Source organism: Rhinopithecus roxellana, chromosome 5, assembly GCF_007565055.1.
Source record: "Rhinopithecus roxellana isolate Shanxi Qingling chromosome 5, ASM756505v1, whole genome shotgun sequence".
NCBI lineage: Eukaryota > Metazoa > Chordata > Mammalia > Primates > Cercopithecidae > Rhinopithecus > Rhinopithecus roxellana.
In genome coordinates, this window is record NC_044553.1 from 160,370,367 (window position 1) to 160,396,890 (window position 26,524).

The window sequence follows — 26,524 nt, forward strand, 5'->3', positions numbered from 1 at the left end:
TTATTTTATTTTATTCTATTTTTGAGACAGAGTTTTGCTCTTGTTCCCATGCTGGAGTGCAATGGCGTGATCTCGGCTCACTGCAGCCTCCACCTCCCGGGTTCAGGTGATCCTCCTGCCTCAGCCTCCCAAGTAGCTGGGATTACAGGCTCCTGCCACCATGCCCAGCTAATTTGTGTGTGTGTGTGTGTGTGTGTGTGTGTGTGTGTATTTTTAGTAGAAACGGGGTTTTACCATGTTGGCCAGGCTAGTCTCAAACTCGTGACCTCAGGTGATCCGCCCACCTCAGCATCTCGAAGTGCTGGGATTACAGACGTGAGTCACCACGCCCAGCCCCTTTCAAGCCTTTTAACGTCATGTCACCTTCACAATGAGCAGTTGCTCCCATTACCCAGTGAACTCACCTTCTGATGGGACGGTTACCCTACTTGGGGCTTCACAGCCTTAAGAGATGTGCAAAGCAGGGACCTGCCCAGGGCAGAGCAGCCAGACGACATGGAAATAATCCCAACAGAGAAAGCATTCAAGAACCTGGCCTCTGGTTGACATAACACACTACTTGAAGTATATGGCAGGTCCGTATAATAAAATCCTGCCTGGCTATTCTTCAGCCTCGTAGAAAGCAAGAAAGCAGGTGGCATATGTTGCAGAACAATTCTTGGGTAGAACAAGGGGATATTTGATGGTTTGGGTTTTTCAGTAAGAAAGATAAAGTCCTGGAGTATAGGATAGAGTGGTAGAGTGGAAAATATTTCAGCCTGGGGGTTAGAAAATAAACCTGCCGATTCTTGCTTTGCCATAAATGATGTCACCTAACTTGTGTGACCCTGTTTTCTCATCCCTAAAATGATTGGATGAGTTTCAGATTAGGCTCTTTTTAAATGTGTGGGACAGATCGGGTGCTATCCTTCTTGAAAGACATTTTCCCTGCAAGTATGGCAGGCTGTATCTTTCAGTGTAGCAAAATTCTGTTAAAGGTCATAACTGCTGCCCTGTAACTTTTGCCTTATTCTAGAAACTTCTCCTTGAATGACATGTGTTGGTACATATTTCTTCTCTTTCAGATAGAATGGTTCATTTTGACTTGTTGCTTATGTACATGTGTCCTGGAAATAAAAGTTTCTTCCCACTCCTTATTGCTGATTTATTTCATAGGAAGTCTAAGGAACGAGGCAACAAATGGGCTCATGGGTCACCTGAAGTTGGAAAATTCTGTGGAGATTAACAAAGGAGACTCACTTTTGAGCCTCTCTTCTCAGTGTAACATTCAAATCCGTGGAAACATAACTAGGCATATTTTCTGATTATTTAGAATGTTAATAAATTGCTCTGAGATTCCTCAAATCCATTTTGTAAGATCAGACCATAGGTGGGTGTTGTGTCTTTTAAGTTTGTGTACTGTGTCCAATGTTACATTTTTAAAAGTGTTCGTGCTTTTTGTAAAGTGATTTGTTTTAAACACATTAAAGGTTGTTTGAGTATTGTCATGTATTTTACACCTGCTTCAGCTGAGTTTTGTTTGAAAGTCTCTACAGCAACTCTTACATAATATCTGTTGCTGAAGAGAAAGAACAATCCTCTCTCCAACTCGTTAGCTAGCTTTGCCACCTTCTACCTTTAGTAACAACTTTTTTCCTGTTATAATCTCTCCCTTTACATTCCAGTGCCACCACTCCCTGATGGTCTAGACCTAGGGAGACTGACAGTCGCCTCGGGTCGCATAGGCGTTAGGCGGAGGAGTAATTTTTTTAGAAATTAAAACTGAAATTTAAAAAATATTTATCTAATAATACACCCATTAAATGTTAACAAATAGCATTTTTATGAAAAATATCTTTGCAAGAAATACTCCTTCTTTTCACAGTCTCTGTAGCAAGTTTTCACCTGTTAGTGGGAGGAAGACAAGGACAGTCCTTTTGTTCGGTATGACCCCTCCAAGGAGGGCTCCTGACACCCCGTAGGCTCACTTCTGAGCTTGGGGCTTTCGCTAGAATCTCCCATGCCTTCGCTTCCATCAGTCTTTTCCCAACTTTTTCCATATAACCCTAAGCTGAACTTCAGTGAAACCCAGAGAAGACCAAGAGAAATAATACTTTAAAAATCTTTTTGAAATTCATATGTAATGATTATGGAGCAAATGGAATCATTTGCTTTTAATTGCCACATCTTGACTCACTCTTCCCAGCGCCTCCCCATGGTCTTTCCTTAGAGCCCAGGGGCATGGGAAAGAGGTGCCGCAGGGCGGATCCATCCCCTGCAACCGCTGCAGCCGCAGCCGCAGCTCCCGGGCTTTGGGGTTGTTAGCAGGCAGCTGTCCTGAGCTTGCTGCCCTTGGGGCATGAGAGAGTGGGGGGTTCTTCCTTAAGTGGCTCCCTTCTCTAGCCCCCATTCCCGTCCTACATCACAAGCTGCAAGGTCGGTAGACCCCAGGTACCTCCTTTGTGACCTCCACCGCTCTAGACCAAGAGTTCCAATCGGAATACTTGACTGTGGGGCCAGATGTTTTGTTGCGGGGCTGCCCAATGGCCCTGTACTTTGTAGGACATTCACCAGCGTCCCTGGCCTTACCCCTCGATGCCAGTGGCCCACGGCCCCCACCAAGTGTGACAACCAAAATGCCTCCAGACATTGCCTAACGTCTCCTGGAGGATCAAATCGCCCCCTGTTGAGCCACTGCACTATGGAGACACCTTTCCAAAATATGTACATTTGCTTACAAACCATGCCTGGCACATATACATCTGAGCATTATAGTTCCTTTCAAACAGCAGTGAGTGCCTACACAGAAGGGGGATCACTCCTTTATACTCCTCAAAATTATCAAGCACCCCAAAGAGCTTTTATTTAGTGGGTTATGTATATATACTGATATTTTTCCTTAGAAATTAAAGCTGAAAGTTTTTAAATAGTTCAGCTAATAATAACAATAACACCCATCACATATCAGCATAAAAAACATTTATGTGGAAAGAATTTTTTAATTTGCTGAGAAAAGTGGCATGGCTCTGTTTTTGCAAATCTCTTTAACATCTGGCTCTATCGAAGGTAGCTGTCTGCCCCTGCACGCAAACTGTTCTGATTTTGTATGTGTAGCCTGTGAAAAACTCCCCATAATGACGCTTTAAAGGGCAAATCACGTCTTCATGTTATCATAAAAGCAGTTTTGACCTTGTGGACCCCTGAAAGGGTCAAGGGACACCCCCCGGTCCCCAGACCACACTTTGAGAACCACTGTTTTAGAATACTCTTCCCCCATTCTCTGCTGGCCATCTGAATCCTTTCATCGTTTTTTTTGTGTGTTTTTTCTTTTTTTTGGGAGATGGAGTCTCGCTGTGTCGCCCAGGCTGGAGTGCAGTGGCGCACTCTGGGCTCACTGCAAGCTCTGCCTCCCAGGTTCATGCCATTCTCCTGCCTCAGCCTCCCGAGTAGCTGGGACTACAGGCACCTGCCACCACGCCCAGCTCATTTTTTTGTATTTTTAGTAGAGATGGGGTTTCACCATGTTAGCCAGGATGGTCTGGATCGCCTGACCTCGTGATCTGCCCTCCTCAGCCTCCCAAAGTGCTGGGATTACAGGCGTGAGCCACCGGGCCTGGCCCCTGTCATCTTTGTAGCTCCAACTTAAGCTCATCTATCCAGAAACGTCAGTGAAGCTGTTTCTCACCATCTTGGACTGTGCATTTTCCATCTTTTAAATGCTTATAGCAATTACGTACTAGACCAGTGGCCAGCTGTACGTAGTTCTCTGCCACATATACTGTGTTAGATGACCTTTGTTCCCGTGACTTGCCTTCCTAGCTAGATTCAGTCCTTGAAGGCATCAGTTGAGTTCGATTCTTCTTTGATCTTGCCGTATATATTAGGACCTAGAGTCAAGAAGTATTGAGTTGGTGGGTTCTAAAAGTACTGAAAAGGAGAGCTTCAAATCAGTTAGGTTGCTGATTTTTCTGATACTGTAAATTAGCAACAACAATAAAACAACTTGTTTATTAAGAGGCTTATATATCACTTTTTTGATCCAATAAGGGAATTTTAATGTAGAATTTTTATTCAGTGTAATTCATTTTAAATAAATAACATTATTCTAAAGCAGAAGATTATGGTATTTAGGTCTTTTTCTGATGTCTTGTGAAAATTTTAAAAAGTAGAGTATTTTGGTTTTTTCTTAGTTTTCTTTTACATACTTAGTGGAAAAAAGTGTAGTCTCATAAGATCTTGGTTAAAAGGTCAGTGGTAAAAAGTATAACCTCATAAGATCTTATTTTAATGAAAGTATTTCAAAATAGGATTTCCATTTAAATACAGTTACGCATCGCTTAATGAGGGAGGTACATTCTGAGAGCTGCGTTGTTAGGCGATGTTGTCATTTTGTAAACATGATGGCATGTGCTTAACACAAACAGGTGGTACAGTCTGCTACACACCTAGGGCCTAGGAAATAGCCTGTCACTCCAGGCTACACACCTGTACAACATGTCATCGTACTGAACCCTGTAGGCACCTGTAACACAATGGCAAGCATTTGTGTATCTAAACATAGAAAAGATACCATAAAAATATGGTGTTATAATCTAAGGCACCAGCATCATTTGTGCAGTCTGTTGTTAAATGTTGGTATGTGGCAGTGACTGTAAAGGTTTCCCTGTGATCTTTTGTGCTTTGTATATCTTTTTTTTTTGGGGGGGGGGACGGAGTCTCGCTCTGTTGCCCAGGCTGGAGTGCAGTGGGCGGATCTCGGCTCACTGCAAGCTCCACCTCCCGGGTTCACACCATTCTCCTGCCTCAGCCTCCCGAGTAGCTGGGACTACAGGCGCCCGCCACCTCGCCCGGCTAGTTTTTTTTTTTGTATTTTTTAGTAGAGACGGGGTTTCACCAGTGTTAGCCAGGATGGTCTTGATCTCCTGACCTCGTGATCCGCCCGTCTCGGCCTCCCAAAGTGCTGGGATTACAGGCTTGAGCCACCGCGCCTGGCCTGTATATCTTAATTTAAATGTATTTTGGAATGTTTCTCAGTAGAGCATAGTTACATATCTATTTAATATGTTTTGTAAGATAGGTTTTGTTTTGAGCACGTCTTGTTCTGTGCGAGCACTGTGTTGAGGATTGAGGAGATGAAAAAGAATAAGGAAGTATTGACCTGTTAGGAACGGAAGTATTGGCTCTTCCCATCATTTTTGAAAGTGTAGCACCTGTTGCTTCTGGACAGCCAGTATACTTAGGAGTAACTTGGCCCCCGTTCAGTTAGATCTTGTTGTCCTTGAGTGGATGGGACAAGATAGAAGCCATTTCATGTAAAGAGCCACCTGGAGTTTTGGGTGAGAAAATCAGATGCTTTAAAGCATCTAAGCAGACACTGGCTCACCATTAAATTATGGAGCTCCAGAAAGCTATTGGACCCTAGGGTGTGTATTATGGTTAAGGCCGGTAGATAAGATCAGCATTCCTCTCCCTCTTCAGTAAAAGCTTCACTACAGTATATGCAATTCTGGAAAGAGCTCATCAAGCAAATGATATGAAATCTGAAGTTTTCCAGTTCAAGAAAGATGCTCAAAGTTCCTACATTAAAGCAACAGCAGGATGAACGGCAACTTATGGCCCTGCCATATGATGGTGGAAGGGTTTCCACCTGCATCCTTAGCGGAGCTGAGTGAGTCCGTCTGCCACCAACATGAAATGCGGTGATGTTTTCCTAAATCACAGGGAAGATTCATCTGGAATATTTCAATTTGAAGACAGGTGTCCAGTGTTTCCTTAAACACTGGTTACCTGCCAAAGGGCAGGGCACAGTGGTGTCTGGTTTAGCACAACGTCCTATGTAAGCATCTCGCACGTTCCTATCAGTGTGTTGTGTGAAGCAGAGACTCTCCAGTGCTCCTGCAGTGAAACAAGTGCTGCTTCCCAAACCCAGACAACATTGTCATCTTCATGTTCTCCACCTGGGGGAGTGAGAGAACAAGCCTGGAAATTAAGCTCTCCAGAAGGGGAAAAAATTGCTTTATTAAGGACATTTGGCTTTTTCTTCATCTTGTGTGTGTGTGTGTGTGTGTGTGTGTTTGAGACGGAGTCTCACACTGTCACCCAGGCTGGAGTGCAGAGGTGCGATCTTGGCTCACTACAACGTCTGCCTCCTGGATTCAAGCTGTTCTCCTGCCCCAGCCTCCCAAGTAGCTGGGATTACAGGTGCGTGCCACCACACTATCTGGTGTATATTTTTTTAATATAAGATTGAGCGGCCGGGCGCGGTGGCTCATGCCTATAATCCCAGCAATTTGGGAGGCCCAGGTGGGTGGGTCACGAGGTCAGGAGTTCAAGACCAGCCTGGCCAAGATGGTGAAACCCCATCTCTACTAAAACTACAAAAATTAGCCGGGTGCAGTGGCAGGCACCTGTAATCCCAGCTACTCGGGAGGCTGAGGCATGAGAATTGCTTGAACCTGGGAGGCAGAGGTTGCAGTGAGCTGAGATCGCACCACTGTACTCCAGCCTGGGTGACAGAGTGAGACTCCGCCTCAACAACAACAACAGAAATGGCCCTCAAGAGATTAATTTCAGATACCCTGCAGCCTGCAGGTGTTAGCTCTGACCTAGGGCTGGCATCGTCCAGTGGTAAAATCAAAGTACTAAGGGGCTCTGAAGGGGTTAGACCTACCCTGGCCAAGATGTTCATTGTTTGCTGCATATGGCTATTTTAAATTTAAATTTAAATTAATGAAAGTTAAAATTATGTAAATAATTCAGTCCCTCAGTTGCACAGGCCACATTTCAGAGGCTCAGTAACCACATGTGGCCAGCAGCTACTCTGTGGACCAGCAGATGTGGAACATTTGCGGCTTCACAGAAAGTTCTATTGGACAGAGCTACTTCAGACCCTAACAGGATTTTCCAAAATAGTTCGTATGTGAGTGTATTTAATTTAGTTGAACTTATTTTGTTACCTATCACTCTTCTTAATATGAAATATCAAATTTAAGGTTAAATTTAAAGGAAGAGAAGGCATATATTGGCAAAAGAGAAGAGCAAGAAAAAGAGGGAGTGCATGGGGAGACGGGAGGGAGGCCCTGTCTGCTGCTTGGTCTGTGGTTGGCCTACACCTGATACCCATATGAGAAAGACTCCATTGCCCATAGGAGTGGGACCTGGACAGACCCAAGAGCGGTCAAGACCCTTTGTCCTCCTAGTCTTTCTTTATAGACATTTTCTCTTATTTATTTATTTATTTATTTATTTTGGGGCCAAAACACACATGGTTAAAAAATAAAGTAATACGGCTGGGTGCAGTGGCTCACGCCTGTAATCCTAGCACTTTGGGAGGCCGAGTCGGGCGGATCACCTAAGGTCAGGAGTTCAACACCAGCCTGGCCAACATGGTGAAACCCCGTCTCTACTAAAAATTTTATTAAAAAAATAAAAAATAAAATTAGCCAAGCATGGTGGCATGTGCCTGCTGTCCCAGCTATTCAGCAGGCTGAGGCAGGAGAATCCCTTGAACCCAGGAGGCAAAGGTTGCAGTGAGCCGATGTTGCACCACTGCATTCCAGCCTGGGTAACAGAGTGCAACTCCGTCTCAAAAAATAAATAAATAAATAAATAATACAGAAATCAAGGTTCTCCCTTCATCTTCCTCCCATTCTCAGACCTGCTTCATAGAGCACAGCCACTGTGACTGTCCTGCTGATTATGAATGGGGCCACTGTCCAGATCAGGGAGGCCGTGCAGTGTGGCAGAGGCTGGGCTCTGGAGTCAGGTCCCCCTTCTGTCCCCTGGAGGGATCATACCCTCTCTCTGTATCGTGTTCCTGTTTATCTTGGCCGTTTTCTCTGACATTGCAGCTTCCCTCCAGGGGATTCCTTCATTCTCAGTCATCCAGCGGGTTCATTCTGAGATCCGGCATGTGCTGAGCACCATGGAGAGTGCAGAGTTCCTGCACTCGTGGACTGTGCCTCTAGTGAGGGCACAAAAGCGGAGTGCGGTGCTGCAGGTGTTTTCCGCAGGGCACTAGTGACATTGGGCGTGAGAGCATCTCACCTTTGCAGAGCAATGGCCCTGGGGATCCCAACACCATGGTGACAACCAAAACCACTCACATGGCTCCATACACTGCTGGTGGACAGGACCCTCTGGCTCCTCTGCTGGAGATTGGGAGGCTGCTTCAGGTGGTCAGGGATGGTCTCATCAAGCAGATGACATGAAAAGTGAAATGTAAATGTCAAGAAGGAGGCCACAGTGCAAAGATCTAGTGCAAGATATTCATTCAGCCAGAGGCAGCAGGTAGTGCAAAGGCCCCATGGAGGAAGTGAGTTTGTCGTGTCCACTGCCAGGTGTTCAGTTGGCTAAGGAGAAGTGAGGGTAGGCAGAGCGGGAGGGATGGAGGTAGGGAGCCGGGCACAGACAAGGTGGGGTAGGGTCTTATAAACAGCCTGCCTACGCAGGGTTTTGGGATTTTGGCGAGGAGGGGGAGTTGTTTTGCTGTTTTGTTTTTAGAGACAGGGTCTCACTCTGTTGCCCAGGCTGGAGTGCCATAGTGCAGTCATAGCTCACTGCAGCCTTGAACTACTGGGCTCGAGCAATCCTCCCGCCTCAGCCTCCCAAATGGCTGAGACTACAGGTGTGCACCACCATGCCCAACTGATTTTTGTATTTTTTTTGTAGAGAAGGGATCTCACTGTGTCTCCCAGGCTAGTCTGAAACTCCTGGCCTCAAGCGATCCTCCTACCTCGGCCTTCCAAAGTGCGGGGATTACAGGCATGAACCACTGAGTCTGGTTGGGCTTTGAGTTTTTATTCTGAGGGAAGCCACTGGGGTGTTTTGAGTAGGGAAGTAAGAGGATCTTCCTATTTGCTGTGTGGGAACAAGGGGCAAGAGCTGAACAAGGAGACCAACTGGAAGACTCTGCTTCTCAGATGAAGGGTTTCTTTGTTCACACAGGCAAGGATGAGGCACTGGCACAGCTGGCCGCGGGCAGGCTTGTCAGCTGACCACTTCCTTTAGAGGCCTTGGCTGGGAGCTGGCTCTTGTGACTTTTGGCCCCTAGAGACTAAACTGCAGAGAATTTGCTTTGAGGTGCCGGCTCCTGCATTAGCAGCCTTAGTTTTTCCTAGACAGACTGGTTTCTTTGGAGAATCCCTTTTTCTTGTCACAGCCACTCAGTTTACTGATGTTCTGCAGAGAAGGTGTGTGGGGATAAGGTGGCTATGGACAGATGAGTATTCAGACCTAACATCAATCTCCTTTTCAGCTGCATATCTCACTCCTATCCTCTGCTATACCCAGTCTCCGAGTGCGTGGCCTGAGGGGGGTTCTGTAGGGACAGAGCACCTGCTTTCTCCCTGCAGCCCCACCCTGCTTTGTGGTTGCCAGATGGAAGTTGCATCTGTTGAATATTCCTATGCTGAGATGCACCAGTGACTGCCTCCGCAGATCTTTTTATTACTGGAGGCCGTAACTTGCCTCTTCCTTCACTCTCACTTGTAAGGCAGGCTCAGGAGGTTTGCTGTTTGTGAGTGCATCATCGAACTTGATCAGGGAAATCTCTCCTGTTTTCCATTATTTCTTCCTCTCATCCAGATACTGTTGTCCTGGCACAAGAATCAGTAAACCTTTTTCTGTAAAGGGCCATACAGTAAATATTCAAGGCTTTAGGGGGCGCGTGGTCTCTACTGCAACTACTTAACTCTTGCTGTTGCAGCACGAGAGAAGTCGTAGACAGTAGGTGGATAAATAGACATGACTGTATGCCAATAAAACTTTATTTACAAAAATAACCAGGAGGCCAGATGTGGCTCATGGACTGTGGCTTCCCCAGCCCCGGCCTACTGGAATCCAAATCAGGTTTAGCACTTGGATAAGCTGCTGCTATGGGTCCCTGGGCCTGTATCTGAAACCAGTACTAGTTATGGTCTGTGGAAGAGGTATCTTTTGTGTTTAACTCTATTCACCATCTAAGAGATACTGAGAGATCAGTGATTTGGCCCTGCCCACCTGAACAATAAATATCTTATATCTAGTTGTGAATTTTTAGAATTGCAGTGTTTAAATGAAGGGAAAGAGCAGCTTGTTTCATTTGTTAAACCCTTACATGATAAAACATCTAGGAGAGAGGCTTTGTCACAAATCCAGTTGCCCATTTTGCTGTTTCCATGAAATATTTCAAAGTAGAGAGACTAATAGACATCCATGTATCTGCTGCACAGATTGCCTTTTTACTCCAAATATATTGGGTTGCTGTTGCCTGGCTGCATGGAAGGTTGTGCGCTGTGAGGGCACTTGGACACTTGGACTTGCTGTGTCTCTGTTAGAAACTAATGGGGCGTTGTCCCTGAGCGTGAGGGACACCTCTGGCATCTTGTTTCGTCTACCTGAGGAAGTGCAGCCATGCTTGTTGGGAAGACTTGGGAGAGGGCCATGTACCACTGAGGCAGGCAACGCCCTTTGCCTTCGTACCTCCCTGGGCCTGGCAGCGGGGCTGGGCTCAGGGTCAGCAGCTCATCTACCCTGGCTGGGAACCTGAGCTCCTGCATCATTTCAAGGCCCATCTGGGCAGCACCTGGCCTTGCCATGTGGACTGGCCACCTCACCTTCCCTCCTCTCCAGACACTCTCCCCACATCCTTCCCCCCAGCCACAGACTCCAGAATCCCAGATCCTCACAGCAATAGACACATCCTCCCCCAGGGACCCCGTGTCTTTTCAGTGGAGAGGCTCTGGGAAGGGGAGGGAACAACTTCCTCTTTATTCCCGTAGCTTCCATTTGAGTGGCCGACAAGTGTTTCAAATAGCGTTTCAGATTGTGCCCCCCCATCCACTCCACCCCCGCCTTCCTCCTAGAAAATGCAGCTGCTGCTCGGGTGCAGCCACTGTTCAGACAGGTGGGGGCCGCAGTGCTCTCTTGGAACCCCCCGAGACCACCGACTTTCAGTGGCTTCTACTGAAGGGAAAGGCCAGCTATTTTGATTTGGGTTTGACAGATAATCTGAGTTCGAAAAATAATTTCCCATCATTAAGCCAGACGTCAAGAGGCTAAAGTAAATTCTAGGTCATCTCTCCCCTCACTGAGTGGGTAGAATAAAATAAAACTCCCCGTAACCAGCATTCCAGAAGAGGGCGAACGGGGAAGAATCAAGTCCTTTTTTTTTAGATGTTGCCCAAGCCGGATCGCTAAACAGTATCATACTTCTTTACAGCGATTTCTTACCGCTTTAAGATAGATATCCAGTTTTTATTTCAGGAGTAAGCACTTAAACTGAAGAAGCACACCTGTTGTTTCTCACTTCCCGTTCAGCCAACACTAATGCCTTCTCTGTGCCGAGAACAGCTGATCCTCCCAAAGGGTGTGTGTCTCCCTGGCGTCCTGGGGCCCTTGCTGTTGTCACCATAAGCCCAGAAGACTCAAGGATGCTGAGGGTAGTGCAGCCCTCTCCACCACCTATTCCAGAAAGCCCTCCTCACCCCAAAAGGAAACCCCATTCCCACTAGCAGTCACTCCTCACTCCCCTTCCCCCAGCCTCTGGCAACCACCAGTCTGCTCTCTTATGGATTTGCTGATTCTGAATAGTTCATAGAAATGGAATCATGCAATATTTGTCCTTCTGTGTCTGGCTTCTTTTACTTCGCAGAATGCTTTCAAGGTCCATCCGTGTTGTAGCAAGTGTCATACCTCATTCCCTTTTTTTTTTTTTTTTGAGATGGAGTCTCGCTCTATTGTCAGGCTGGAGTGCAATGACGTGATCTCAGCTCACTGCAACCTCCGCCTCCCAGGTTCAAGCGATTCTCCCGCCTCAGCCTCCCGAGTAGCTGGGACTACAGGTGCACACCACCACGCCCAGCTAATTTTTGTGTTTTTAGTAGAGAAGGGGTTTCACCATGTTGACCAGGATGGTCTCCATCTCCTGACCTCGTGACCCGCGTGCCTTGGCCTCCCAAACCCTCATTTCTTTTTATAGCTAATATTCTATTGTTTGAATATAGCACATTTTGTTTCATCAGTTGATGGAAATTTGAGTTGTTTCTACCTTTTGGCTATTGTGAATAATGCTGCTGTGAACATTGTGTACAGATTTTTGTTTGAACACTTTGTTTTCAGTTCTTTTGGGTATATGCCTAGGAGTGAGATTGCTGGGTCATATGGATGGTCATTTTAGTGTGTGTGTTTGAGATAGAGTCTTGCTCTGTCGCCCAGGCTGGAGTGCAGTGGCGCTATCTCAGCTCACTGCAACCTCTGACTGACTCCTGGGTTCAAGCGATTCTCCTGCCTCAGCCTCCCAAGCAGCTGGGATTACAAGCAAACACCACACGCCCGGCTAATTTTTGTATTCTTAGTAGAGATGGGGTTTCACCATGTTGGCCAGGCTGGTCTTGAACTTCCGACCTCAGGTGATCCGCCCGTCTCGGCCTCCCAAAGTGTTGGGATTACAAGCGTGAGCCACCGTACCTGGCTTTGGATGGTAATTTTAAGTTTAACTTGCTGAAGAACCACCAAACTGTTTTCCATATCAGCTGCCCCATTTTACATTCTCACCACAATAGACAGGGGTTCCAATTGTTGTCCATGTCCTTTATGACACTTGTCTTTTCGTTGAGACAGGGTCTCATTCTGTCACCTAGACTGGAGTGCGATGGTACGATGATAGCTCACTGCAGCCTTGAACTCCTGGGCTCAAGCTATCCTCTCGCCTCAGCTTCCTGAGTAGCTGGGACTACAGGTGCATGCCACCACAACTGGCTATTTTTTTTTTTTAATGGAGAAAAGGGGTTTCACTATATTGCCCAGGCTAGTCTTGAACTTGTGGGCTCAAGCAATGCTCACAAAGTGCTGGGGTTAGAGGCATGAGCCACAGTGCCTGGCCATGCTAACATGTTATTTTTCAATTTGAAAAAGAATAGGTATCCCAGCGGGTGTGAAGTGGTATGTCATTGTAATTTTCATTTACATTTCCCTGACATCTAAAGGTGGTGGGCATCTTTTCATATGCTTGTTTGGCCATTTGTGTATCTTTTTTGGTGAAATGTCTGTTCAAGTCCTTTGCCTATTTTTTAATCGGGTTTTCTTTTTGTTATTGAGTTGTTAGAGTTCTTTTCATATTCTGGATACTAGACCCTTACGTAATTTGCAAATATGCTCTCCCATTCTGTGGGTTGTCTTTTCACTTTCTTAATAGTGTCCTTTGCACAAAAATGTTTAATTTTTATGAAGTCTGGTTTATCTGTTTTCTTTTTAGTTGCTCGTGCTTTTGGTGTCATAGCTAAGGAACCATGGTCAAATCCAGGGCCATGAAGCTCTACCTTTGTATTCTTCTAAGAGTTGCGTGGTTTCAGCTCTTCTGTTTAGGTTTGTGATCCATGTTGAATTAGATTTTTTCCTGTGGTGTGAGGGGGCATCCAACTTCATTCTTGTCCATGTGGCTCTCCACTTGTCCCAGCATCATGTGTTAAAGAGACTGTTCTTTTCCCAGTGAATGGGCTTGGCTCTCAATTGTATTCCATCAGTCTGTATGTCTGTCCTTATGCCAGTATCATACTACCTTGAGCCAAATGCACTTTTAAAAGATCTGAGGCTGGGTGCAGTGGCTCACCACACCTGTAATCCTAGCTCTTTGGAAGGCCACAGTGGGAAGATTGAGCTCAGGAGTTCAAGACCAGCCTGAACAACATAGTGAGACCTTGTCTCTACAAAAAACACAAAAATTAGCCAGACGTGGTGGCGAGTGCCTGTAGACTAAGCTACTCAGGAGGCTGAAGGAGGAGAATCACTTGAGCCCAGCAGGTTGAAGCTGCAGTGAGCCATGGTTGTGCCACTGCACCCCAACCTGAGTGACAGACAGACCCTGTCTCAAAAAAAAATAAATTAAACATAAATAAAATATCTGAAAAGACATGCAAAACTAGGTTTTGTCTGGGAGGACAAGTAGTTTGGTATATTGCTGGAACATCAAGTGTGCATGGAAGTGGTTGTGTGAAGGCTGGAATTAAGGACTTGAGAGACAGTGATTGTGTGAAGGAGATGCAGCAAGCTCTGGAGCCTGCCTGAGTGTTGCCAGATACTGGGGACATGAGATGTGTCCGTGCTCTCAACAAGCTCAGAATCTCTTTGTAGAAGCAGACATGGGATTCCAAGCCTGACGTAAGTGTAAGGGAACCCTCCTAAGAACACTGAGGAGATGGTGGGGCCTGACTGCACGTGTGAGGAGTGGGGAACACGTTAAAGAGAATGGCGTTTGAGCTAGAACTGAAGGCTGAGTAGATCAAAAGCTTTGTGTGGGGGTGAGAGTTTGGAAACGGGAGAGGGCATTTCACGCTGAAGAAACAGGCATTGAAACAGGGCAGGGTCAGAAAACATTTGAGCATCTGAGAGTGGCCCAGCATTCCTGATATAAAGGAGAGACTCATCTCTCCCATACATGGAGAGGTGAGTCCTGGAAAAATAAGTGTAGGGGAGACAGCGGCTGAGCTCAGACCCCATGCTATGGAGTTTGAACTTTCTCCTGCAGGCAAGTGGGGAGCCACTGGCATCTTGTGAGCAGGGCAGTGGTCTGATGGACCTTTGGAAAAGTCAGTCCGGTAAGCGTATGAAAATATGATTGGAGGCAGCTGTGGTCACCACTGTACCACCAACACTGAAAATATGATTGGGAGAAAGATGAGGGAAGGTGTTCTGATTGTCTGGTCTATAGGAGCTGGGGTTAATGCAGGGAGGAATAACGTGTTCATTTGGACTACTCTCACATACACAGTAGTCGAGGGAATCGTATAGGGAAGCCCCAGGTCCCTGTTGCCCAGCCTTGGCCGTCATCCACATGCAGTCTTGTCTTATCCAGGCCTCCTCCTCCACGGGCACGGCCCTCTTCCCACACTACATTATTTTGAAGCAAATCTCAGTCATCATATTTTATTTGTAAGTCCCACCTGTGGTATCCTACAGCAAGGACTCTTAAGAACCAGAACGTGATTGTCACACCTAAGAATATTAACTGCAATTGCTTACTCTCAGGAGTAAGCATTAAATCTCCCCTCCCCTCCTCCCTTTTTCAGTTGGTTGGTTTGGGTCCTGAATGGAATTGAGTCCTGAGATCCAAATCAGGTACATACACTACACTAGGTTGTGATATGTGCTGGTTCCGCCTCTCCTTTTTCTCCCTGAAATTTTTTTTTTTTTTTTTTTTTTTTTTTTTTTTTTTTTTTTTTTTTTTGAGACGGAGTCTCGCTCTGCCGCCCAGGCTGGAGTGTAGTGGCCGGATCTCAGCTCACTGCAAGCTCCGCCTCCCGGGTTCCCGCCATTCTCCTGCCTCAGCCTCCCGAGTAGCTGGGACTACAGGCACCCGCCAGGTCGCCCGGCTAGTTTTTTGTATTTTTAGTAGAGACGGGGTTTCACCATGTTAGCCAGGATGGTCTCGATCTCCTGACCTCGTGATCCGCCCGTCTCGGCCTCCCAAAGTGCTGGGATTACAGGCTTGAGCCACCGCGCCCGGCCTTCTCCCTGAAATTTAATTGTTAAATCAGGCTGTTCCCATACATTTGAGGGATATGATAGTCAACCAAGGGTGATTTTGTACCCCCCCCCCCCCCGACATTTGGCAATGTTTGGAGACGTTCTTAGTTGTCACCACTTGGGGGAGGGGCTGCTTGCATGTAACGGTCAGGGCCCACAGCGGAGGCTCACCTGGGCTAAAGTGTGGTGGCGCGACTGCCGGGTGCTGCGGGGAGGACACCTCCTGCCATTCCCCCACGTTCCCTGCGTGCAGATCGCATCCCTGTTGGTTAACACACTCCCCTCTCTCTCGTATTTTCCTAAGAACTGGTGGTTAGACCTCAGGGCTTGATCAGATTCAGGCTGGACTTTCCGGCGTTCAAAATACTTCTTAAGTGGCATATCACTTAGTCCTTAGCACATAAGTGGTGGCAGTTTGTTCCGTTTATGATAAAATTGCAGAAAGGGAGGATTTTGAGAGGCACTGGAGCATGGAATTGCTCGGGTATGGGGTGTAAGGGGGGAATTGGGGCCCAGCATTTGGCTCAACCCCAGACCCAGAGTCCAGGGACTGAGGCTCGGACTTGGCTGCAGCACTGACTGGGTGATTTCAGGCGCTCACCCCACAGCCTGAGCCCTGCTTTCCTCTCTGTAAGCTAAGGATGCACCAGCTCGGCCTGAACCATGGAATGTAACATGGGGCAGCCGCTCCCCAGCCTTCCTCCCTAGCTGTCTCCCTCAAGCTACAGGTGCCTTGCAGTGCCGCCACCGGAGGAGTCTTTGCAGTTTTACGGGACATCCGAGGAGCAGGGAGGGAGCCGGGTGTCGGGCTGCGGCAGGGTCCCCTCCGGGCTGTCCACGAACCAGCGGTGTTGGTGGTGTCTGGCGCCCAGGAGGAGGGCTTATTTACAGCCGCCGTGTTTCCCGGGACCCTGGCTTGTGTCCTCTGCCCGGGGACCCCTTCAGACCTTCCCCACCCTCCCAAGCCTCAACCCGCCCTGCGTCTCCCGGTGGCACAGCGACCTTGGCGACTTTGGCCCCTGAGCCGCTAGGCTGCCGGGGGCGCTGTACATGTGGGGCCAGGCTCGACCTCACTTCTGTTGTCGCCACGGCCCCGCGTGGGCTCCCGCCGGGCCCTCCTGCCGCCCCCCAGCCTCCCCGCCCCTGTCCTAGCTAGCCTGCGCCTTCCTGGGCGCCTGACGCACCCCTCTGCCCCAACCACGTTTTCTCAAGAGTGTCGTCTGTCGCGGCTTTCCAAGGAGACCCTCAGCTCCCGCCGGCCGCCTCCAGAGCCTCGGGCATGGGCCCCAGGCCGCGGTCTGGCCTCGCCCCAGAGCCCGGAGGAGGGGAGCCGGCCCCCCGGGGAAGAAGCGGAGGATGCGCATCTGGCCTCCTGCGCTGCGCCTCCAACCCTCTGCTTGGCCTCGCGCAAACCGCGCTCTCCCATTTCCTTTCGGTCCCGTCTCGGGGGCTTCGTCCTCTCGCCGTGGCCGTGGCCAGGCGTCCCGGAGCGGCACCCAGGATCCCGCCCCAGCGCCCGCTCCCGCTCCCACTCTCGTCTGCGCCCACCCGCCCGGGGCAGCTGCTCCCAAGGGAGCCCCTCGCTCGCTCACTCTCCTTCCCTCCTTCCCTGTGTTCCTCCTTCCCTCTCTCTCTCCTTCCCTCCCTCCCTCTCTCCCCCTTCTTTCTCCCTCTCGCCACTCCCTCTCTCCCCGCCCTTTCTTACCCCCATCTCTCCCCGTTTCTCTCCCCCTCCCCCTCCCTCTCTCTCCTCTCTTCTCTTTCTCCCCATCCCCGTCCCTCTCTCCCCCTTTCTCCCCTCTCCCCTCTCCCCCTTTCTCTTTCTCCCCCTCCCTCGTCTCCCCTCTCTTTCTCCCCCTCCCTCTCTTTCCCCTTTCTCTCCCTTTCTCCCCTCCCCCCTCTCTCCTCCCTCTCTGTTTCTCCCCCTCCCCCCTTTCCCCTCCCTCTTTCTCCCCCTTCCTCCCTCCCCCCGTCTTTCTCCCCCTTCCCCCCTCTCTCCCCATCTCTCTCTTTCTCCCCCTCCCTCTCTTTCTTGCTTTTTCTTTCTCCACCTCCCTCTCTCTCCCCCGTCTCTTCTTTCTCCCCCTTCCCCTCCCTCTCTCCTCCCTCTCTTTCTCCCCCTCCTGGCTTCCCCTCCCTCTGTCTTTTTCCTCCTCCCCCTTCTGTCCCCCTCCCCCTCTCTCTTTCTCCCCTCCCTCTCTCCCCCTCTCTGTCTTTCTCACCCTCTCCCCTCCCCCTTTGCCCCTCTCTTTTCTCCCTCTCCCCCTCCCTCTCTCCTCCTCTCTCTTTCTCCCCCTCCCCCTCCCCCTTTCCTCTCTATCCCTTCTCTTTTTCCCCCTCCCCCTTCCTCTCTCCTCCTCTTTCTGCCCCTCCCCCACCCTTTCTCCCCTGTCCCCCCCTCTCTCTCCCCCTTTTTCTCTCTTTGTCCCCTCCCTCTCTCCCCCTCTCCTTTCTCTCCCTCCTCCTCCCTCTCTCCCCTCCTCTCTCTTTCTCTCCTTCCCCCCCCTTTCTTCCCCTCTCTCTCCCCCTCCCCCTCGCTCTCTTTCCCCCTCTCTCTCTCCTTCTTCCCCTCTTTGAGCCCAAGTTCTTGGTGGCATCTGCTTTGGGCAGCTCTGCAGCTCCTTCCTCAGGGAAGTCACCTCACCTTCCCAGGGACAGGCAGTGTCTCATGCAGACAGACCCTGCCCTCCTGAGCTGATGTCCCATCAGGGAGGAAGATGTCCCCTCAGAGTTGGTGGGAGCATCAGGTCACAGTGTTGTGGGGCAGGCAGCGGGTGGCTGGTCTGGGCAGGGCCGGCAGAGTGGCTCGTCTCTCTGGCCTTGGCCCTGACAAGAGAGAGGAGTGGGGCGTGGTGGCCAAAGGGCCAAGGGCCCCTTCAGGACTGTGCCTGAGGGCTGACTTCTTATTGTCTCAGGGGCAGAAGCCTATCCTCAGTGTGTCCCCATGGCAGTCAGGACCCATGGGCTTGCCTCTGAGCTCCCCAGGCTGGGCCACCTTCCATGCAGCTGACCTTCCAGCTGGGGTCAGAAGCCACGGGGGAGCCCTGGCATTGGCCTCTACCCAAGGTCCTCGCTGTGAGTGCTGGGCTGGCACTATAGTGAAATGAAAAGGAGATGGAGAGGGTTATCTACTGGAACACGCACATATGTGACTGAACATCTAAAGCCGGGACAGCTCCTAGGAGCAGCTCCTCCAAACTGTGGAATCAATGCCAGGGGCGCCCAGAGAAGGCGGAGTAGAAACTGTCTAACTGGGGGATCTGCGGAGGAGCTGGTTATGGAGGGGCTTTTAGGGAAGAAAGACCCAGGCTTTCATGATAAAAGATTGACAGATGTCAAGCTCAGAGCCCAAGAAAGTACCTTTTGCGAAAAAAAGCCACAGACCAAGGGAGAGAAGGGAAGGGAACCGAGGCCCCTGCCTCCCAGGTCAGAGTCTGCCTGCTGTTCCGGCAGTATGTCACATCAGACAGCTCTTAGCAGGCATTCCTAAGCACCTTAGTAGAAAGTAAAGCAGCTCTTATTGCTTACGAAAATTTCATTCAAGGATGAGAACAAATTAATGTTTGGGGCTGCAGTTGGTGTGTCTACTACTCTCCTTGACCCTAAACTGGATGGGTTTGTGTCTCCAGGATGGAGTCTATATTAGTTCATTTTCACTATAAAAAACTACTTGAGATTGGGTAATTTATAAACAAAAGATGTGTAATTGACTAACAGTTTCACATAGCTGGGGAGGCCTCAGGAAACTTACCATCATGGCAGAAGGCAAAGGGGAAGCAAGGCACTTCTTACACAGTGGCAGGAGAGAGAGAGAGAGAGAAAGGGAGGGGGGAGCTGCCAAACACTTTTAAGCCATCAGATCTCATGAGAACTCACTATCACAAGATCAACATGGGGGAAACTGCCCCCACAATCCAGTCACCTCCCACCAAGTCCCTCCCTCAGCTCGTGAGGATTACCATTTGAGATGAGATTTGGGTGGGGACACAGAAGCAAACTGTCTCGGAGCGGGACAGCCTTTTTAAAGCGCACATAGGCAGACACAGACTCCCTTTCTTTGGGCAGACAAGAAGGGTGGGCATTAAGCACATTGTATAAATCATCTTGACGGTCGACACAGCAGCTGTTGGCTGTCACTGCTGAACAGTGGTGGCAGCAAACAGCTGTGGGCCAGATCACTGCTTGCTACCCAGAGACCCCTTCAGCTGGGGGGCCCAGAGGACAGCTGAGCTCCACAGACCCCCTTGGTGAGCTCCTTTGGCCTGTGTGGATGACAGGGACCCCTGGTTCCTCTGCTTCGTGCATCCTCAGACTCTCTCCGCCTCTACTGAGTAGTTCAGATGGCAGCGTTGCAGGTTGGCCACAGGGGTGTTGACCAGCCCTGGAGCTATGGTGCAGCCTGGGAATGGGCACACACACCGGGAGCCTGGGACAATGGCAGCAGAACCGCTCCAGCAGAGCCTTTTCCTGGGGCTCAAGGGAAAGCACTCAGACGCATGTTCAAGGCTGAGTGGTGAGCCAGCAGGGAACATCTAGCATTTTGTGAGATACTCAGCTGTATTCATCTCCTTGCACCACTGTACAAGTTACACATGCAGCGGCTCCAAAGAGCATAAACTTACTATGTTACAATTCTGGCATGCAGGTCTGAAATGAGGCCAAAATGAAGGTGTCAGCGGGGTGGTGATGGCTCTGGAGGTTCTAGAGGAGAATCTATTTCCAGCTTTTCCCACCTTCTAGAGGCCGCCTGCCTGCCTTGGCTCGTGGCCACTTCCCTGCATCTTCCAACCCAGCCATGTAGCATCTTCAGATCTCTCTCTGACCCCTACTTGTGTCATCCCATTGCCTTCTCTTGTCTCCCTCCTGCCTCCCTCTTGTAATGACCTATGTGATTCCCTTGGGCCCACCTGGATGATCCAGGATCATCTTCCCATTTCAAGATTTTTAACTGAATCCCATCTGCAGAGTCCCTGTTGCCAAGCAAGGTCCCATATTCACTGGTTCCAGGAATTAGGATGTGGACATCTTTAGGGGTCATTATTTAGTCTGCCACATCACCCTATGTGGTAAATATTTAGCAATCAAAAGTTTGAAGGAAGATACGAGAAATTAGGTGTATCTTTGAATCTCTCAGTCTAGCATTGCTGAAGGTGGGACATAAGCCCCATACTCCAGCCATTCTAAGGAATGATGTCTTCCATGGAGTGAAGGGGAATGCCCCAGAGTAAGACTCGTGTATATGCTTTTCTATATTTTAATAGTGCTAAAAAATACAACCATTGTACATATTCATTTGTTTTTGTTTTTGTTTTGGAAGCAAATTTCCATCAGGAAAAACAGCCTTGTTGCTGTCCCGTCTACAGTATCTGCTAAAATAAAAGTACCAGTCTCTCAGCCTATAGTGAAGAAAGACAAACGGCAAAATTCTTCAAGGTTTAGCGCAAGCAATAATAGAGAACTTCAAAAACTACCATCCTTAAAAGGTAATTTTTATTTGTCTTTTAAAAGTTAAATTGTGGCTATTGGAGTGAAGGAGCGATGTTTTGATAGTGTGCTAACTTATTCCTTTGCTGTGTTTGTATTTTGCAGGGTCGTCTTTTCTTTATTGAGGTGTTTTTTGTTTTGTTTGTTTTGTTAGGTTGAATGTCATTAACTTGTTTACCCAATTAACATTTTAAGTTCCAGAGCTATTTAAGATAAAAGTTTAACAACATAGTATAGGCATAATACACTAAGAAAACAGGAAAAGCTGAACATCTTTTTATTTATGGTATTAAGCTAGCCAGTTTTTCTTTTAAATTACTTCTCATTTGTTTGTCTTAGAGCTGTAGCAATTCTGAAAGGAATTACTCCAAGTAGAATAATTGTCAAAATTATCGTTGAAGTTCTCTACGTTTCTAAAGTGAGGACGATAGTACATTATGGACTTGCTTTGTTATGAGTCATTAGGGATTACCTCAAGCATTCCTTATATGAAATTAGGAAAAAGTACTCTTTACTTTGAATTTCTCCCCAAATGACACAGCCATCCCTTTCAATCTCAGGTTGTTTAATCCCTAAAAGTCTTCCTTTAGATTTTGAGATTGAGGTGCTTAAAACCTTATCAAGGAAAACAGAGTAAGGACCCTAAAGTCAAATGTGAACTTCTTAAAGCCTTTATAATTACTAAAATATAAGACAGATATACTAAATAAAATATCATTTTTCATACCTTAAATTTATAATAATGGATCTTTTATAATTAATTTCCACTGAATATTAATTCAGCAACCAGTCCAGTGACTCTCGCTTATAATCCCATTACTTTGGGAGACTGAGGCAGAAGGACCACTTGAGCCCAGGAGTTCGAGACCAGCCTAGGCAACATAGGGAGACTGTCTCTACAAAAAAATAAAATTTGCTGGGCATGGTGGCACACACCTGTGGTCCCGGCTACTCGAGAGGCTGAAGTGGGAGGATTGCTTGAGCCTGGGAGGCCAAGGCTACAGTGAGCCATGATCGTGCCACTGCACTTCAACCTGGATGACAGAGTGAGATCCTGTCTTAGGAAAAAAAAAAGTAAATATGAACTCAGTGAGAGCAGCAGTCTGTCATGTTTATAGCTGTATTCCCAAGCCTTCCACACTGTGAAGCAGATATCAGATTTGCCAGGTGGAAGGAGGGAGGGAGGGAGGGTGGGTAGATGGTAGATTTATGGGTGAGTGGATGGGTGGGTGGATTTATGGATTGATGAATTTTCTTGTACCCCACTTGCTAGAAATTCAGGTTCTCGGCCAGGCACAGTGGCTCATGCCTGTAATCCCAGCACTTTGGGAGGCCGAAGAGGGCAGATCATGAGGTCAGGAGATCTAGACCATCCTGACTAACAAGGTGAAACCCCATCTCTACTAAAAATACAAAAACAAAATTAGCTGCGCGTGGTGGCGGGCGCCTGTAGACCAGCTACTTGGGAGGCTGAGGCGGGAGAATGGCGTGAACCCGGGAGGCGGAGCTTGAAGTGAGCCGAGATCTGGCCACTGCACTCCAGCCTGGGTGACAGCGAGACTCCGTCTCAAACAAACAAAAAAAGAAATCCAGGTTCTCGCTTGCATTTTCTAGAGCTTGTATTGTATTTGGCTTATAATTGGTTTACCTTTGTGGTAGATAATATGCATGCTAAGTCATTTTTGATTAGTCTTCCTCTTCCCAAATAGAATATACGTTTCTCATGCTGTTCATTCATTCAGCAAATATGTGTTGAGCGCCTGTGTAAGCTATTCTAGGTACTAGGGGTACAGAATTAAACAAAACCAAGCCCCTCTTCTCCTGGAGTGAGCAACCCGTTGGTGAGATAGCAAGGAAAGGGATAGGTACCAACTCCTCCTTCCAGTACCCTCTGGAGGCCGAGAGTCGGAGGGAAAAGGCTTTGTGTAGCCATCGTTGGGCCTTCGTATCCCAAGCCCTGTCCCTAATGCCCATCACAGCTGGGGCTTGGATCTGCCATGATACAGAAGGTTGGCCATGTGCCGCACCTTTCCATGCATGCCCTACCTCAGCCAGTGCATGCTGGGTGTGTACTGCTGCTGAGTTTGGTCAAATGCCATATGATTTTTCTCCTTAAGATGTTAAGATTATAATTCCTGTGTTGATAGGTTTTTCCTGTTTTGAACCAGCTTTGCATTTGTCAGTTTTGTCGTCGTATATTATTCCATGTGCGGGGCACAGCCCATGCAAGTACCGGTGTATGCCGGCCTCCAGCGTACTTCCTTTACCTCTTCTGAGGAGTCTCTGCACAAGCCCCTTTCTACATCTGTTCTACATCTGTTCTACATCTGTTCTACATCTGTTTTCTATTCTCAATCTCCATTTCCTTCGTTTTTTATTATACCTAGTAAGAATGGCATGCAATGTTCTTCCACTGACACTTACATTTTCACTGTTCCCGAAAAGAGTAAATTCTCCATAGTAAATCCACATATCCAGGAGGATTTCACATGGATCAAGCCAGTTCCCCTCACTGGTCTTGTTTGATAATTATTTCTTGGCTGTTCTAAAACATTAATGTTTCTGTATATATACTAAAATAATTTCATCTAGTTCAGAAAAACAATAATTGATTGGAATTAAAGTTACATATTAATTTGGTGAAAATTGATATCTTTTTTCCATCTAGGAGGATGGTATATATCCCCCATTTTTCTGGGTCTTGTTTTCTGACTTATAAAATTTTATGGTTTTCTTGTAAATCTCTAACTTTCCAGTAAATTTATTTCTAAATACTCTATAGCTTTTGCTTGTCACTCTTGTGACTGGGTTATATTTTTTCCCATTTCCACTTCTGATTGGTTTTTGCTAATCTCATCTAGAGCTACTGGTTTTTAAATATTTTGCCATCACCTTACCACATTTTCGTATTAGTCTTAATGTTTCCACTACAGTCTGCATATATAGTCCTGTTATTTGCAATGGATTCTTTTATCTCTCTTCCACTATTTGTGCCAACATACACCAGCGATTTAAATTTCATTCTGCCACTAAGAAGGACCAACAAACCCTAGAGCAGAGGTGATAGCAGGCACTCCTGTTTTCTCCCGTTTCAGTAAATGGCTCGGCGTTTCCTAATTTGATGGGACAGTGGCTCTTGGTTTCTGGTAAGCAGTCTTTGCAAGGCTGCTGGTGCTCCAGAGTCCACGCTCACAGGACTCTTCCTGGACCCATGCAGGCTGGTTGGCGCCATGCCAGTGCATGCTAGGTGGGTACCGCTGCTGAATTTGGTCAAATGCCATATGATTTTTCTCCTTAAGATGTTACTATTATAATTGCTGTGTTGACAGCTTTTTCTGGTTTTGAAGTGTCTTTGCATTTTGTCAGTGTTGTCACTGTGTTTTCATAGTGTTTGGAACTAATTTTCTTTAGAGTGTTTGCTTCCATATTTACTACATGGAGCTGGTCTGTGGTTTACTTCTTTTTCATAAACCTGTGTTTTGCCCCGTCTAAGATTCGTTGTCACCAGCACTTCGTGATGGTTCCTGGGGTGGCCTGCAGAAGCTTTTCCCGCAGCTCCCTCACACTGCCAACTCATGACAGGGATGATGAGATGGACCTGGATTTCAGAAACAACACAATGTGGAATGTGTCCATGAAATAGGGTTGAAAGGTTGACTTGGAACTCAGTGGGCCTGTTGCTTTCCTCTATGAAACATCTGTAGCTTCTTTCCATAGTGGGTTCATTTAGAAAGGAGGGTCTGTTCACTAGTACATGGTCATTGTTTAACGACCCTTTTCATCTCTTCCCCATCTGTGGTGGTTATGTCTCCTTGTAAGTTCATTTTTCTTTTGACTGCTCTGTTTGTGTTCAATATTATTCATCTGCACGTTTATCTTTAATTATCCTGTGTCTTTTATTTTAACCTTTTCGTCATTTATTAAGTTGAGTAGAGAGTTCACTTATGTTTAGTTTGCTTTTTAAGAATAAAAGAATTTAAAGCCATGTATTCACTCTGAGTGGAACTTTCAGCCCTATCCCTAGATTTTCTTTTCCTAACTTTTCAAGTCATAGGCTTTTCTTTTTTAGAGTTAATTGAGGCATAATTTACATATCCTAAAATTTACCCATTGTAACTGGAAAATTTAGTTATTTTAGCAAATACATAGAGTTGTGTAACCATCACCACAGTTCTATTTTAGAATGTTTCCATCTTCCTCCAAAAGTTACCTCGTGCCCATTCACCATTAATTTCCACGCCCAACCCCAGATGCAGGCACCCACTGATCTGCTTTCTGTCTCTAGACTTACTTTCTTCCGGACACTTCATATAAGCGAAATCATACCATAGGTAGTCTTTTACATCTGCTGTCATGTTTTTGAGGTTCCTCTGTGTTGAGTAGTTTGTTTCTTTTTAATGCTGCATCATATTCAGTCAGATGAATATACCACGTTTTGTTTATCCATTCACCAGTTAATGGACATTTGGGCTGTTTCTTAGCTGCTATGAGTAACTGCTGCTGTGAACATTTGCATAGAGGCCTGTGTGAGCATATATTTCATTTCTCTTAAGTAGATACCTAGGAGTGGAATTCCTGGCTTATATGGCAAGTTTATGTTTAGCTTTTTAAGGAACTGCTGGCTGGGCACCGTGGCTCACGCCTGTAATCCCAGCACTTTGGGAGGCTGAGGCAGGCAGATCACAAGGTCAGGAGATCAAGGCCATCCTGGCTAACACTGGTGAAACCCCATCTCTACTAAAAATACAAAAAAATTAGCCAAGTGTGGCGGCGGGCGCCTGTAGCCCCAGCTACTCGGGAGGCTGAGGCAGGAGAATCGCTTGAACCTGGGAGGTAGAAGTTGCAGTGAGCTGAGATCACACCTTGCAGTGAGCTGAGATCACACCACTGCGCTCCAGCCAGGGCGACAGAGCAAGACTGTGTCTCAAAAGAAAAAGGAAAAGAAAAAGAAACTGCCAAACTGTTTTCCAAAGTGGTTGCGCTATTTTACATTCCCACCAGCAATGTATGAGGATGTGTCCACATTCTTGCCAGTATTATTATTGCCTTTTTGCTTATAGCTTAATTCTTGTGGGTGTGTAATGGTGTCTCACTGTGGTTTCAATTTGCATTTCCCCAGTGACTGGAAATATTAAGGATCTTTTCATATGCCTGTTAGTCATTTGTCTGCCTTCTTTGATGAGATGTCTACTTGTATCTTTTGTCTGTTTTTAAGTTGGGTGTCGGCCGGGCGCAGTGGCTCAAGCCTGTAATCCCAGCACTTTGGGAGGCCGAGACGGGCGGATCACGAGGTCAGGAGATCGAGACCATCCTGGCTAACACGGTGAAACCCCGTCTCTGCTAAAAAATACAAAAAAAAAAACGAGCCGGGTGTGGTGGCGGGCGCCTGTGGTCCCAGCTACTCAGGAGGCTGAGGCAGGAGAATGGCGTATACCCGGGAGGCGGAGCTTGCAGTGAGCTGAGATCCGGCCACTGCACTCCAGCCTGGGTGACAGAGCGAGACTCCGTCTCAAAAAAAAAAAAAAAAAAAAAAAAAAAAAAAAAGTTGGTTGTCTTCTTG

At 47.4% G+C, this 26,524-nt stretch overlaps 1 protein-coding gene across 5 annotated transcripts in view; it reads left to right on the forward strand.

The window, feature by feature from the left end:
* Nucleotides 1–26,524, forward strand: part of PPP2R5C (protein phosphatase 2 regulatory subunit B'gamma) — a 168,760-nt gene that overhangs the window by 3,838 nt on the left and 138,398 nt on the right. For 3 of the 5 annotated variants that reach the window (XM_010353637.2, XM_010353638.2, XM_030931400.1), the window contains exon 3: nt 20,798–20,963. The exons of 1 other annotated variant lie outside the window; for it this stretch is intronic. In XM_010353637.2, coding sequence (XP_010351939.1) covers nt 20,798–20,963 — 166 coding nt within the window. Of the gene's footprint in view, nt 1–20,797; nt 20,964–26,524 lie in introns of those variants that run through there. One more of the 5 variants, XM_030931403.1, reaches the window with a different exon arrangement.